The 16164-nt window shown below is 40.2% G+C and overlaps 2 protein-coding genes and 1 long non-coding RNA gene across 5 annotated transcripts in view; 2 read left to right on the top strand and 1 right to left on the bottom strand.

Annotated features, from left to right (window-relative positions):
* Positions 1 to 44: 44 nt before the first annotated feature.
* Positions 45 to 4487, top strand: LOC133117906 (type I iodothyronine deiodinase-like). Its single transcript, XM_061227418.1, has 4 exons — positions 45 to 704; positions 838 to 981; positions 2976 to 3175; positions 3942 to 4487. The coding sequence occupies exons 1-4, from the start codon at positions 374 to 376 to the stop codon at positions 4005 to 4007; spliced, it is 741 nt and encodes a 246-aa protein (XP_061083402.1). The 5' UTR covers positions 45 to 373; the 3' UTR covers positions 4008 to 4487.
* A 3612-nt stretch (positions 4488 to 8099) lies between these two features.
* On the bottom strand, positions 8100 to 13920 carry LOC133117907 (uncharacterized). The gene is made up of 3 exons (XR_009706334.1): positions 13866 to 13920; positions 12118 to 12147; positions 8100 to 9155 (listed from the first exon to the last, which is right to left on the bottom strand). It is a non-coding gene; the product is annotated as an uncharacterized LOC133117907 (long non-coding RNA).
* LOC133117905 (mitogen-activated protein kinase kinase kinase kinase 3-like) overlaps positions 12362 to 16164 on the top strand; it is a 37829-nt gene continuing 34026 nt past the window's right edge. For all 3 annotated transcript variants that reach the window (XM_061227417.1, XM_061227416.1, XM_061227415.1), the window contains exon 1: positions 12362 to 12612. In XM_061227417.1, coding sequence (XP_061083401.1) covers positions 12514 to 12612 — 99 coding nt within the window. In that variant the 5' untranslated portion in view covers positions 12362 to 12513. The remainder of the gene's footprint in view (positions 12613 to 16164) is intronic.

The raw sequence follows: 16164 nt of genomic DNA, 5'->3' as shown, positions 1-16164 counted from the left end.
GCATGCAGACCTGGTCAACAGGATCAGCTGTTTTTCAGACCAAATGCCAGAATGGGGAAGAAATGTGATCTAAGTGACTTTGCCCATGGAATGATTGTTAGTGCCAGACATGGTGGTTTGAGTATGTCAGAAACTGCTGATCTGGGATTTTTATGCTCAACAATCTCTAGAAGACATCTGGACTTTTTCCTCGTTTGTCGGCGGTCACGTGATTCCTCGAAAACTATACAACCCTCCAAGCGGGTCTTCAGGGACAACTGAGTTGCTTCTCGATACACGGCTCGAAGCCTCGGTATCATTCGTAACATCATTGGAGAATACTCCAGTTGTCGAGTTGCGTTTCCGTGTTTGGATTGTATAAAGATTCAACGCAATGGGGAAACTGATGGTTTACTTCAAGAGTGTTATTCTCTTTTTCTATATGCTTATGATGACGGTGGCTGTCCGAATTTGTCGGATTTTTGCACCTGGACTAGCGAAGAGAATTATGCTGAAGTTTGGCGAAAAATCAACTATGATCCAAAATCCAAAGTTCAAGTATGAAGACTGGGGACCTACATTTGCTACGTTGGCTTCTGCAAAAGCGGTTTTTAGACGATTATGGCTTTCTCTCGGAGACGAAGCGTTTGTTGGAAAGCGAGCACCAGACACTCCGGTTGTCAACTTAGAGGGCAGAAAGCGGCGATTACACGATTTTTTTAAAGGTAGCAAGTAAACACTGGCAAGCTAGTTAGTAGCTCGCAATTTTAAGTACATGACTTTGTGCGGTTGCAATCTATAGTGTTTGTATTTTTCGTAAATAAATATTACTAATCCGGTTAATGTTTTCTGTTGTAGAGAACAGACCCCTGGTATTAAGCTTTGGAAGTTGTACCTGACCTCCGTTTCTCTTCAAGCTGGATGAATTCAAACAGCTTGTCAAGGACTTCGGTGCTGTGGCAGATTTTCTTGTAGTGTACATTGCTGAGGCACATGCAACAGGTAGCTGTAGCTCATGCACTCCAAACACTATCATGAAAAAAATGTGAATAATAGTAATCTCAGTGACAAGCACACATAAGCAATTATTGAAAATAATATACAATGCTCTCCATAATATTTGGGACAAAGACATTTCTTGATTGGGCTCTTCTCAAATTTGGTTGTGTAGATTTTAGATGTAGTTCACATTCTCACCTTTTATTGACGTCTATGTGCACTCACTGAGCACTTTATTTGGTTTACTTACACCTGTAGACCTACTTATTCATGTGATTATCTAATCAGCCTATCGTGTGGCAGCAGCGCAAGCCAGAAAATAATGCAGATACAGGTCAGGAGCTTCAGTTAATCTTCACATCAACCATCAGAATGGGGAAAAAATCCTAGTGATTTTGACCGTGGCATGATTGTTGGCGCTAGGCGGGCTGGTTTGAGTATTTCTGTAACTGCTGATTTTCTGGGATTTTCCTGCACAAGTCTCAAACGTTTACTCAGAAAAACAAAAACATCCAGTGAGTGGCAGTGTCAACAGTCCAGGCTGGTGACGGTGGTGTAATGGTGTGGCAAATGTTTCCTTGGCATACTTTTGACCCATTAATACCAATCAATCATTGCTTGAATGCCACAGCCTATTTGCATGGCAGCCAATCGCCGTCGGTGTGTCGGTGTGTGAGTGTGTGTATGAATTGGTGAATGGAGAAGCATCAGTTGCTCAGCGCTTTGGATAAAGGCGCTATATAAATGCCTGCCATTTACCATCATCTAATGGCTACTTCCAGCATGATCATGCACCATGTCACAAATCAAAAGTAATCTCAACCTGGTTTCATGAACATGACAATGAGTTCAATGTTCTTCAGTGGCCCTCCTAGTCACTGGATCTGAATCCAATAGAACACCTTTGGGATGTGGTGGAATGGGAGATTCGCAGCATGAATGTGCAGCTGACTAATCTGCAGAAATTGCGTGATGCAATCATGTCAAAATGGAACAGAATCTCAAAGGAATGTTTTCAACATCTTGTGGAATCCATGACATGAAGCAAAGGGAGGCCCTACCCAGTATTAGTATAGTATTCCTAATAAAGTGCTCAGTGATTGTTTATTATGTGCAAAGTAGTGTGCTTCATTAATAATTTAATGGAATCAAAGTCTTAAATTTTACAAGTAAAAAAATATTTCCCAAAAAAACTGGTTTCACAATTATTGGCACCCCTGGTTAAATACTTCATGCCACCACCAGTGGCAAAGATGATCAGCTGCATGTCTTTTCCTATAATTTGTTGTAGGTTTAATTAAACCAGGTGTGCCAATAATTGTGGAACCTGTTTCTTTGGGGAAATGCATTTTGTATTATTATTATTTTTAAATGTAATACTTTGGTTGATTCCATTGAATCATTAGAGCGGCCTGTAGTGTAGTGGTTAAGGTTCATGACTGGGACCCGCAAGGTCGGTGGTTCGATCCCCGGTGTAGCCACAATAAGATCTACTCAACCGTTGGGCCCTTGACCAAGGCCCTTAATCAAGGCCTTAATTAAGCCTGCACTGCTCCAGGGACGGATTATCTCCTGCTTAGTCTGATCAACTGTATGTCGCTCTGGATATGAGTGTCTGCCAAATGTAATAAAAGTAGTGTGCTTTATTACACACATTAGTCCAGCATTTTTTGTACATATTTATCAAGGGTGGCAATAATTCTGTATATATAAAACTGTATATAGACACACGTGCATGCATGCAAGCACATATACAGTACACATTGCATGGCCTATACGAATTCCATAGAACTGTTCTGTGCGGGTCCGAACTATGATTTCTTGTATAAGCCAGAAGAAATTATCTTTCTCATGAATCATTTGAAAGGCTGAATATATTGGACAGAGGCAACTTTTGCTAAATGTTATTCCATGGGCCAATCATTGTACAATTCATTGTACAACATTATGCAAATTTGTTTGGAAAATATGTTTTCAATTATTTGTTCTCACTCTAGATGGCTGGTCTTTTACGAACAACGTTGACATAAAAACGCACAGAAACCTTCAGGAACGTTTAGCTGCAGCTCAGGTCCTAGTGAAGGAAAACCTCCTCTGTCCGGTCGTGGTGGATGAAATGACTGACATTACAACATCAAGATATGGAGCTTTACCAGAAAGACTCTACGTGCTGCAGTCAGGAAAGGTGATCTATAAGGTATGATTTTGAAATTATGTGAATAAAAAAAATAAAAATAAAAAACTCAAACTTGACTAAATTGACAATAAATGAAGCCTTGTATGCAAAGGATTATCACTTATATGGCAGTTTAGGTTAACTATGTTGTTGGCAAACCATAGCCATATTGCATCAATGGCTCCAATTAGGGTTGTACACAAACAGACAGTGGAGGTGCCACACACACCTCTTTTCCCCATTCACCAGAGTATCATGCAAATTTTGGAAGGTCCATGCTCTTCTCACAAGGACCATACATAATACAATATCTGCCAGATTATATCTAATCTGAGTTTTTCAGAAGTAAAATGTGCTTTTTACATTTAAAATAAACACCATACTGGCAATCAAGCATCTCTTGGATGTCAAGACATCTTCGTGATAATCCAGAAAATGTGCAGTTTTTTCTGAATTTCTGAAGTCAGCTGAGGACCACTTCTAGCCTTCATCTGGATTACATGCTTTCTTGCGGTCACCAGAACTTCATGGATTAATAAACAATCACGGATTGTGCGCAATCATGTTTGTGCACAAGACATTCCTTCTATTTTTACATCTTTTTTTACATCAGTGATAGTCAATCTTGAAATTAAACTCTTATTCAAAGCTTTATTTTTCACAATGTATGGCTGTATATCTAATGTTGGCCTCCATTGTTTTCCTGTCATTTACTTTATGCCCTGGAGTCAAATATGAGTACGGTGTTCATATCACAATGTTACTTTGTTTTTGTCTTTCAAACCAGGGTGAGGTGGGTCCTTGGGGTTATAATCCTGAGGAGGTGCGGAAAGTTCTGGAAAAGATCAACTAGAATCAGCTTGCAGCAGAACAATTGCAGAAGCCATCCTTTATATGTCATTGTTCCAAGGTTCCACATAATATGTGACCTCTTTCATGTTTTTTTTGACGATTACAGATCAAACCCATGGCCTCTGTATTCTGATTTGTTGAAATGTGAAATAAAGTGTCACAGTACTGTACTATTAATCACTTCAGTTGGAGATGTAGAATGTATATGCATATTAAGAGGCATTTGAATTCAATTATGGTGTAAAATATGACTCATGTAAATGTAATCACATATAAGCAGATTTAAAATGGGGTATTTGCCATTTTGATGACCTCTTTCATATTTATTTTTGACGATTACAGATCAAACCCTTGGCTTCTGTCATCTGATGTGGAAATATGAAAAGAAGTGTCACCATATTGGTTCCAATATCAACCACATTAATTTTCATTTGTAAAACCTTTGTTGTGCACATTGAGAGACATTGAAATGTAATGTTTGCATTTGGGAATGATTATTACTGATTTCAAACACGCAAGTCAAATGGACTTTTATAAGCCTACATTTAAATAAAGTTGTAAAACATAAATAGGTCTCCATAATCTTTTTCCTGTTGAGTTTTACTGAATTCTAAAATGCACTTAAAGGAGATTAATCCTAGAGTAACATTCAGTACATTAATGTACTGGCCTAAAGAAATATTTGGAATTTTTCACTTTGAGAAAATGTTTTGTTGTAGCATTGCCTAAGTCAACACATCTTAAAGTATTAGAAACTGTCCAAATAGAAACGGAGAATGGTTTTAACAATCTGTGTGGATTTTTAGTAGTCAGCTTGCAGGCAGAATATGACTGGACAGTTGATTACATTGGAGTTATAATAATACTTACATAATAAGTGTGATATGAATAATGATTAATTATCTAAACAAGTGTTACAAAATGCCTCACAGAGAAAACTAAATATGAATACAAATACTTGAGCAAATAATAAATGAAAATGAAATGAAAAATGAAAAAAAGGATGAAGTGTTTTTTCTTAACCTTAGCAACAAAGTAATTAACTACATTAATCCGTAGAACTTAAATGCATTCAAACATATAGGCCTACTATGGTTAACCACAAGAATCCAGCTGCCTATGAATTCAACAAGCATACAATGCAAAATAAATTGTGGCTAAAAGTTTTTGTCTCCAGTGAATATCTTTGCTACAACATCTTACGTATAGCAAAGCATTTTAGCGCTTTGGGGTGCAGTATTTATTACGCTTGAAAATATGAATACACTTGAATCATTAATAAAGCACACTACTTTACACACGTTAGTCCAGCATTTTTTGTACATATTCATCAAGGGTGGCAATAATTACATTAACATCGCCTATACACTCAGTGAGCATTTTATTAGGTAGATCTGTACACCAGCTTGTTAATGCAAATACTTAATCAGCCAATCATGTGGCACCAACTAAATGCATAAAAGCATGCAGACGTGGTCAAGAGGATCATTCAGACCAAGTGTCAGAATGGGGAAGAAATGTGATCTAAGTGACTTTGCCCATGGAATGATTGTTGGTGCCAGTTGGGTATCTCAGAAACTGCTGATCTCCTGGGATTTTTATGCAGTCTCTAGAGCTGACAGGAAGGTGACAGTAATGCAACCACACATTACAACAGTGGCATGCAGAAGAGCATGTCTGGACACAAAACATGTCAAACCTCCAAGAGGATAGACTACAGCATCTAGAAAATAAGTAATAAATACCTAATAAAGTGCTCACTAAGTGTAGATAAGAAGGACAGGCACTGAATTCTGACTGGCTTCACAATCCTGGTAGCTAAGTGCATGTTTCAACCAAGAGTATACCCATTTGCAATAGAAAATCATGCTTTATAAACATACTGTATGATGCCAGTCTGTTGCAATGTTATTGATAAATGACCACTATTATGAGTATTTGGTTATTTTTCAGCTTTGTGTAGCTTGCTTCACGCGCAGAACCAACGTGACATCTTTTCAGCTTATTCTTTGTCCTACCAGCTGAAATAGCATCACATATACTTTCTCTATGTGTGGTGAAAGACCATCACATGTACCATTGTCACAAGCTTAGAAATGTTTGTATAAGCACACTGCATTGAACCAAGCTAAGTATTATGAAGTTGGAGTGGCATGATTAGCTTAAAATCTGTAGGTGGAGTAGCGTGCAGAAATTTAGGTGGAAAGAGAATAAGAATAATAAGTATGCAAGAGAACAGAGGCGACTGCTATAGCAACCACACTAATAATCAGTATTGCTGAAGCAACCATAATAATGATTGCTTAGTGTTTTGTCATGTTCAGAGCAACACCTCTGCTCACAGAGACAAATACAATAGGTACATGGATTAGCCTTCAGTACATTCCGAGGTCAGTATAAGATTTAATTGTGGAACGAAAACTGCACAATACGCCCAGTGTTGTATTTCGGAATTAGTGCTTTTGACAGGTAATGAAATACAATGCAATTTGCAGTTTGTTTTTCTTGCAGCAGAGTGTGAGAACAGGGCACAGGTGAAGACACTTTGTAGGGTTCTGCATTTTCACACACACACACACACACACACACACACACACACACACACACACACACACACACACACACACACACACACACACACACACACACACACACACACACACACACACAATGGCTCAATGTGCATTTTGGGCTGTGTGGGATAAGTAGCAAGCATGTACAGTCCTGGGATTTTCATGTACAAGTCTCAAACGTTTACTCAGAAAAACAAAAACATCCAGTGAGTGGCAGTGTCAACAGTCCAGGCTGGTGACAGTGGTGTAATGGTGTGGAAAATGTTTCCTTGGCATACTTTTGACCCATTAATACCAATCAATCATTGCTTGAATGCCACAGCCTATTTGCATGGCAGCCAATCGCCGTCGGTGTGTCGGTGTGTGAGTGTGTGTATGAATTGGTGAATGGAGAAGCATCAGTTGCACAGCGCTTTGGATAAAGGCGCTATATAAATGCCTGCCATTTACCATCATCTAATGGCTACTTCCAGCATGATCATGCACCATGTCACAAAGCAAAAGTAATCTCAACCTGGTTTCATGAACATGACAATGAGTTCAATGTTCTTCAGTGGCCCTCCTAGTCACTGGATCTGAATCCATTAGAACACCTTTGGGATGTGGTGGAATGGGAGATTCGCAGCATGAATGTGCAGCTGACTAATCTGCAGAAATTGCGTGATGCAATCATGTCAAAATGGAACAGAATCTCAAAGGAATGTTTTCAACATCTTGTGGAATCCATGACATGAAGCAAAGGGAGGCCCTACCCAGTATTAGTATAGTATTCCTAATAAAGTGCTCAGTGATTGTTTATTATGTGCAAAGTAGTGTGCTTCATTAATAATTTAATGGAATCAAAGTCTTAAATTTTACAAGTAAAAAAATATTTCCCAAAAAAACTGGTTTCACAATTATTGGCACCCCTGGTTAAATACTTCATGCCACCACCAGTGGCAAAGATGATCAGCTGCATGTCTTTTCCTATAATTTGTTGTAGGTTTAATTAAACCAGGTGTGCCAATAATTGTGGAACCTGTTTCTTTGGGGAAATGCATTTTGTACACGCATTTTGGTGAAATCAGTGGATGTATGATGGGTTCTTCAGAAGCCATTGTCCCATCAGTATGTGCCTAGCAAGATTACAGGATCCAGTTACGCCCAACTACAACAATTACAAGGGAAGAGGGGATAGTCTTGATAAACTTACAGGAGCATACAGCTGAAAGAGGATGACCCATCACTGGCCTTTGGTCATCTTATGCAACATCATCGTTGATGTGTCTGCCTACGATGTATTTGTGACCTACATGGATATGGACCCAGAATGGGATAGTGGGGACATTCACAGGAGGAGAATATTTCCTGAGCAGTTGGGGGAAACTTGTGACAACCCCCCCACCACCATGTCATGTACATCATGAGGACCATTCATCAAGGTGAGGAATCTGGTCCTGCCTGCGGCAGCAGCACAGGGAAGCAAGCAGAGGAGGCACCACACCTGCCCTAACAACACAGACCACAAAACCCAAGCTTAGTAAAACTACAAAAGGTGTGCAGGCCGGTGTCATGGCCAAGTGACAACAGGCCGATTAGATTGAGGTTTTTTGCTTTTATTGAACATTGGTTTGTTGATCCATCATATTCCCTCATTTACCAGCTCTATCCTCTTCTTTCCTCACTATTCCCTTTCTTGCCCTCACTCTCTTCACTGCCAAAATGTAAAATTTCCCCCTACTCATGTCCGTTCCATCTCAATTTCCATCTTCCCTCTCTCACACTTCATGATTTCCTCCACAGTGAAAACATACAGCTTGACCTTTAGACAGCCAACACCCTTCTTTCCCCATACCTTATATACCTGTGCACCCTTGTTAGACACACTGTTGCCACATGTTTATAATATTGACACCAATAACACCTCATTGGAACCTTAGATGCCCTCACCCTGTAACTACCAATCAAAACACACCATTTGAGGTAACTCTCCATGAAACTATCCGCCTCGACTAACCAGCCTCTTCACAGGTGCCCTTTCATCCTTGGGAAAACAGGCTACCTTTGTAATGCTGAATCTTGATTTTTTATATCTCTATGCCTTGGTTTCTTTGACTGGCATTCCACAATTACAATTCCTCTTTTAATTACACCCACTGTTTTCACTTCCTTTCACAACTCCTTCCCAAAGTCACTAAAAACACGGTTTGCTTCCAATACCGTTCCATCCTTCTTTCCTCCTACCACCACTGCAATTAGAAGTCATAAACCACACAATCCAAACAAACTCAAAAACTTGCACCTTTCCCCTCTAATTCTTTGTCTTATTTGGTTTGTATTGCCTGGTTATGCCTATATGGCCATACTGCCACCCACTGGATCACGCACATCCTCTATTGTGAAAGAAGCATTGCCATTATATCCTGGAGCAGAGCGCAGTGTCTTTAAGAAATTCTTGTAGATGCCGTTCTTGGTCTCAAAACTCCAGCATTCAAATAGCATGTTCAACCATTTTTCCTTCACCTTTTTAGCTGAAGCAGGGCTTATATAGGGCCACAGGCTGGTGGAGGCAGCATCAGCAGCTTGTTAGGACAGAGCTCCAAATCACAGGGAGAGAGAGAAACATAGGATCACCAACAGGGGGCAATCAAGTCAAACACATACATGTAACAGAAGTGCAGCGTCATTCCTTCAGTTTTATGGCAGTTTGTAGACTAAAATTAGTGCATTAGTGCCATCTACTGTATTCACTGCTATTGTCATCTCTTCTTCTAGATCTCAAAAATAAATATCATAAAGAAGTCAAATTAATATTGGGGTGAAGCATAAAAGGCAAGACATCATAACTGCATATGCAGTACACTGTACAATGCGAACATAAATATTTTGTTCTTGATTCGGCTTTGAACTCCACAATTTTAGATTTGGTGCTGGTGAGGGGGCAACAATGGCTCAGGTGGTAAGAGCAGTCGTCTGGCAGTCGGAAGGTTGCCGGTTCGAATCCCACCCTGGGTGTGTCGAAGTGTTCTTGAGCAAGACACCTAACCCCCAAACGCTCCTGACAAGATGGTTGGTACCTTGCATGGCAGCCAATCGGCGTTGGTGTGTGAGTGTGTGTATGAATGGGTGAATGAGAAGCATCAATTCTACAGCGCTTTGGATAAAGGTGCTATATAAATGCCAACCATTTACCATGATGCAACCACCGGCTAAAGTTTAAAGGGGCAATTACGTTTTCATACGGTTGATTAGAATGTTTGATGACTATTTATGAAATTTAAAAAGTTATTTTTAAAATGTGTTTTGTGTTTAGTCAGGTTCCCTTTGTCTAATATTACATTTTGTCTCAATATCTGAAACCATTCAGTGTGACAAATATGCAATAATAGAGGAAATTGGGAAGTGGGCAAAAACTCTCACAACATTGTACATCGACTTACTGATGCTCAGTCTGAAACTCTCATAAGGCCAGTGTTGACCTCATGACCTCAAGTTTGGCTGTACAATCCTTCCCACCTCTTCCATGTAAGAAATTCAGGTCCAAAAATGGTCTTTCACTGTGGCTCTAATTTGAATACAGCTGTATTTCTTCTAACTGTCTATGTCTGGCATGCCATGTCTGGAATCAATCCCATATCTCAGGCTTTTAAACGCATAGAAAAAACAAAAATCAAAGCCTGTTTCATATACTATGGTCAACAGAGTAGCCTACTATTGGAAAGATAGTTGCAATCAGAGGACTCAAAGCTCAATAAAAATAGTCTGCGTGTGCCCAACATAAACTAGTAGAACAAATGCAAAATTACTCAAGGAATGATGAATGACTAGGCCACCACACCCCTGCAAAATTAATACAATCATGACCTGCTGCTTTGGCCTTCCAGGCATAGTCAGCTATTTATTCATAATCATAGGGTCCTGTGGGATTCACATTTTTGGTAATTACACATAATAATGACGTTTCTAAAAGCAGCTCGATGTGCAAAACAAGGCAAGTCCAAGGCAACAAAAGCAGTACTTGCTTGACTTTTCCTGACCAAGCAGCACATATTGTAGCACAGGTACACATTCTCCATTTCGAGCAGTAGAAAGCCAGGACAGTACTACAGAGACATGGTCTTGATTTAAACCTTAATTCACCCAGCAGGGGGCATACCAATGAATGCCCCGATTACATTGAGCAGAAGGGAGTGGTGCTTTAAATACAGCAGTTCAGAGAGATTTTTAATTGAGCCCGTCTTATTGTGCTTAATTTCCGGTCTCAATGTGTGACAGAAACAGATTAACTGAAGGCTATTACAGGAGCTTTTGTCAGTCAGCTTCACTGGTTAGAATAATGGTGTTATTTGTGGTATTTCAGCTTTAGCGTGTTCAGATAATGTTTTTTTGGAGTGTTTTTGTAGACAACCGAGACCGGCCGGGCCAGTGCAAGTTTGTTTTGGCATTCATTCCTCTTTTTACAATGCAATTTTCAATCACTATGGTAGCAGGATAAACCGTTTGCGTTAAAATGCATGGTTCTATCTGTATAACCTATTTTAAGATGCCATTGCTTTAGCAACAACAGTTCCTCATTTTGTAACATGTGGGTGGCAAAACAAACTTGGAGGGCCTCACCTTCTCCACAGACTACACGAGTCAAATGTCAGTGTCCCTTTCAGGGTCCAGCGAACCAAATGCATTATAGTTTCTAATTCTAAAATGCCACAATAATCTGTATCCACTGAAAAAAATATATTCAGTGAGAAAATAATCTATCACAATAATCTGTCACTGTTTGTGCTTCTGTAACTTTGTTTTAGTAGTATTCAGAATCATTTTGACTCTTGGAAACCAGGATTACACCTGTAATCAAGAGGGCTCAAGAATAGTAACAATTTTATTTTGGGTATGTCATTTTCAAGTTTGTTTTAAGAAAGGTGGGCGATACCTAAGGGATTAACAGCAACCAGAGTAACGATATTTCCAGTAACTTCATTTTTCAGCATTTTTTTCAGTATTTTGTTTTAGTTGTGTTTTTTTTAGTACTTCTTGGATAGAAGTATACTCGGAAGTAGACCTGACTAGTTTGCAAAAGCTTTACACTTTGCAGCTATACATTTTGAATGCGATACCGACCCATTCACATTAGTCAACCCCAGAGGGCTAGGTTCTACTCAATTTAAATCAGACTTGATTTGATGGTAGTGGGATACAGGCAAGGGGTCCTCGGATTATATAGGTTTTTGGCAACTCAGTTTGGTCTATTCACCATGTAACCAAGGTGAGGGGGCCACTGCTTGTTTAACAACACTAGTTGAATCTTGTTCAGTCACATAAAAATGAAAACAAACAAAAATATATATATAATCTGGATAAAGGGTCCCATTTAGGGCAGGGCCCTCTGTGCACGGGGGCTGTGGGGGTGTGTGCTACGCCAGTGCAACCCATGCTTACTTGCGTATCCAGTGCTGCAGGAAAGGAGGGGAGCTCTTTGGGAGGCAGTAGGGAGGGGGGGGAGGGGAGTGTCATGGTGTCCTGTGTTGTCCTGTAAAATAAAACAAACTGTACTTCACTTACCTGTTCACATGTTGTCTGTGGTGGTGGATCCTGGGGGGGGGGGGGGGAACAAACCAGTTTAAAGAACCCTAGGGGAGGGAGTAGCAGTGTTAATCCTTCTACAATCCAGTACTCCTTTGCCTGTAGGTTTGGATTTATTACAGTAATAAGCCTACTTATTTGGAATACCCGCTGTCGATCATCGACTTTCCCTGCCCACTCTCGTCGCGCTCTTCCGTCAACTGACTCGTGAATGTAAACTACATTCATGCGCACGCGTATTGCGCAGTGGAAGCCATGTTAAACTTATTGAAGTAGAGATTTTTCCCTACGCCGTTGTTTTTTAGTGTATTTCTTCAAGGGTTTTAAATTGGTGTCCCAAAAACAAACCTATCGGATTGCAAAACGGGGGTTCAGATGATGAATTCCAATTTTGACCTCTCCAGGCGAAATCCGCAGGAGGATTTCGAGCTAATTCAGAGGATAGGAAGCGGCACATACGGAGATGTCTATAAGGTAAATAACTATAGCTTGCTACATTTAAAAAAAAATGCAACACAAATAATTTAGCGGTACATTCTAGCCACAGCAAAGTGGTGATGTGTCCAATGTCGCTATGTTTAATGGCGTCAAGAGTTGCACTTTGTAATTTTGTTAGCTAGAAACTGGGTCTCGGTGAGATGGTGACATCCACAAAAAATGTAGAAGTCATGTGCGATATGACCAAAATGTAATACCACGCACATAAGACTGTAAATGGCCATCTGGAGCGAGTTTGATAAACACAGTTGATTTACGCCTCTCTCGTCCAGTATAGTATGTAGTGGATTTGTTACATGACGCTTGCCTGCTTGGTAACAATGCAGCTGTTATTGTTTCTGAAAACTGTCCTACGGAACTGTGGGATTCCACAACAAACTAGGCCTTGATCTCTGTCGCACTCGCTAGAACAAATGCAGGTTGTATGCGTGTTTCGGGGAGATGATTATATTATAATCCGCATAGAATTGTAGAATAAATTTAATACATTTTTTCTAGGTACATGCCTTGGCACTTAACGCACGCATCATTAGTCAATCGTACGAGTCGTATTGCATGCGATTTGTTTGGAAACCCGCTTGGGGCTTTCATACTTACATAATTGTGGAATTTTGTTCATGAGTTTGTTTGTAGTTGCAAATAAAGGAGATGAAAGAGCCTACTATTTTTAGGTAGTCGGTACTTAATTTTATTTACCTAGAATGTGCTCCAGGACATAGCCTAGTTAAACGGAGCTGTCAAATGTATCTTTCTATTAGTAAATAGCCTATTGGTAATCTCGCATGAATAGCGAATCATATGTGTCGCCTGGCCTTTGATTGTGAATGTTGCCTGCTTTACAGAACTGTGCCAACTGCGAAACTGGTTTAATACGATAACCCCAGTTAACATTGAAAAGCCCTCTCTCTCCCTTTCGCAATTGTGTCCATAAATATGTTTCACAAGTCGATAACCTTCTCAATATGAATAATTTTATTTATTAAATTAACCAGGCTTATTATTTTGTGCAGGGAAAGCACATTAATCCGAAAGAGTTACGCTGTGTTGTAGCGCCGAATAGACTATTAATGGAGGGCCGAATAGACTATCGTTTCTCCAGTCTGCACTCTCACTTGAAGCAATCAATACGTTTTTATTTTTCGTGTCTCGAACCCAAATTGAGCTGGTCCCCCGAAGAACTTTGAATGTTTCTGCGGTTTTCCCGCGGAAGAAAATATTGCAGAACTTACTTTTACGGAGGAAGTGGAATTGTCCAAAGTTTATATTTATTTGTGTTTGTATTTTTTTAATTTGACTAGTTCAGGTGTGTCCAGTTTTATCCGAAAAAGGCCGTTGTGGGTGCAGGATTTTGTTATGGCCTAGCATTAACACACCTGATTCTACTTTTCAAGATCTTGATTGAAGAGCATGCATGATTAGTTACTTGGTTCAATTAGGTGTCATAGTGCTGCAACCACATTGTGCCCTTTTGGGATAAGATTGGACACCCCTGCTGTAGTTGGACCATGGGTACACAGCAAGGGCTGATCCACTTCAGGATCTTGTGCCAACTTCTGCTCTTAATTATTCAATTGGCTAAATAATGTCTTGATCAGACATTTGTATATGCACCAGCTACAGCTGCAGACTGCAAGTGTATCCTAAAGATTGTACTGTGCTCAAGTACAGGATTGAACCAACATTATTTATAGATTGGTCAGAAACATAAATTAAGGTAATTGGTTGGAACAAAGACCAGCTCGCAGACTGGCCCGCCAGGACCGGAGTTGAGCACTCCTGAGCTAGACAATCATCCAACCAGGGACCTTATTGACACTCTTAATGTGTCTTCAAATTAAAAGTAAATGTTTTATAGGTGCCATTAAAGGTATGTTCCCACAATCTACACAACATATTTCTTTATATACCAGTCCTCTCAGACAAGAGGCCTTCCCTCGGGGCAGAAAGGGTCCAAAAACCAGCACACACACGGCACTCCATGGTACTTTAGTTTCAGACCACTGCCATTGATAAACCCAATGTAGTTCAAGGGTTCTTTGTCAGGCAAAAGGAGTTGCAAAAGGAACAAAAAAAGCTTCCTTGATGGACAAATAATAAGACAAATAAATTTGTTTAGGAGTGTAATTTATAGGCCTGGGTGACATTGTGGTTCGTTAGTTACTGCTGCTCAGTAAGACTATGATACCAAAACCAGTGGCCTGACATTAGTCATCAAGGTTGTTGTTGATCAAGTGCAAAAGCAGCTGCTCGGTATCCTTTCTGTTATTGCCTGGACAGGAGTTGAGCCAAGATGTCTACTGTTTGAAGTAGTTGATGCAACCTAAGTTTATATAATGCGTTCATTGGCTCCAGTGGTTGAAACGAGCCTGGATGTATCAGCACATTATCTGTGCATTTACAGAGCTTGAAATACACAACCTTTCACGTGTGCCCATCTCTTTTAGAAGCACTTTCTCTGATTGAATCACTCTGCAGAATCTCTCTCCTTGTCTCTCGTGGTGCAGCAGGAAACAGTGTCAATGTTGAAATGTGGCGGTGGCATTGCTGTTTCTGTGTGTGTGTGTGTGTGTGTGTGTGTGTGTGTGTGTGTGTGTGTGTGTGTGTCTCTGTCTGTCTGTCTGGCACCCATTGTTTCAAAATTGCCCTGTAAAAAGGAAGTGTCCGGGCAAAAGGATCTCTGCAGCACTTTGCCGACCCCTTGCAGCTGGACAATGAAGGAATGGCTATTTACCATATGATTCATCCTGTTTTTACAAGATTGTTCTTTTGCCTCTTTTTGTGGATTCGGACATTCTTCTTTCTGCCCTCTTTGTCATTTGAGTTCTCTGTAACCAGTTGAAAAGTCATTTAAAAATGCACTTGTCCATATTCTGCCCACGTTGTGAGCAAAGTTCCTTAGAATTTATGTTGTACTGGATATAAACGTATGTCTATTATTTACATGACACTTATTCAGTTAGTGTTGTTTTATCCAAAGAGACTAATATTTTGATTAGACTAGTCAGGGGCCAAGCTCCCCTGATGCAATGCGAGGTTAAGGGCCTTGCTCAAGGGCTCAACAGCCGTACCGATCTTATTGTGGCTTCACTGGGGCTTGAACCACCAGCTTTTTGGGTCCCAGTCAAGCAACTTACCCCCTCAGCCAGCGCTACTCACCTCCACATCCTGCAGGCTGTGGTGTCTGCAGGTATTTGCTCGTACCGTGTGCTACACCACCTGATTTCACTAATTATTTTACCTGCTTGGTTCAGATAATTCGATAATTAGTGAAATCAGGTGGTGTAGTGCACTGTTGAAGCAAATGCCTGCACACACTGCACCGCAGTATGTGGAGTTGAGTAGCGCTGCACTAGGCTACAGTCTTATTCTTTGCTCTTTCTTAACTCTAGACTGACACCAATACCCAGATGGTTTGGAAGAAATTAAAAGGATTTGTCTGACGATGGCTATGATTTGCTCCAGTTTGACGTGGGTTTGCTGTCAGGTTGTTTCATAGTGTTAGCTGCCTTTGTTAGCTAAGGGTTGCGT

The sequence above is a fragment of the Conger conger genome, chromosome 18, assembly GCF_963514075.1.
Source record: "Conger conger chromosome 18, fConCon1.1, whole genome shotgun sequence".
Classification (NCBI taxonomy): domain Eukaryota; kingdom Metazoa; phylum Chordata; class Actinopteri; order Anguilliformes; family Congridae; genus Conger; species Conger conger.
This window is presented reverse-complemented; position numbering and strand designations above follow the sequence as displayed.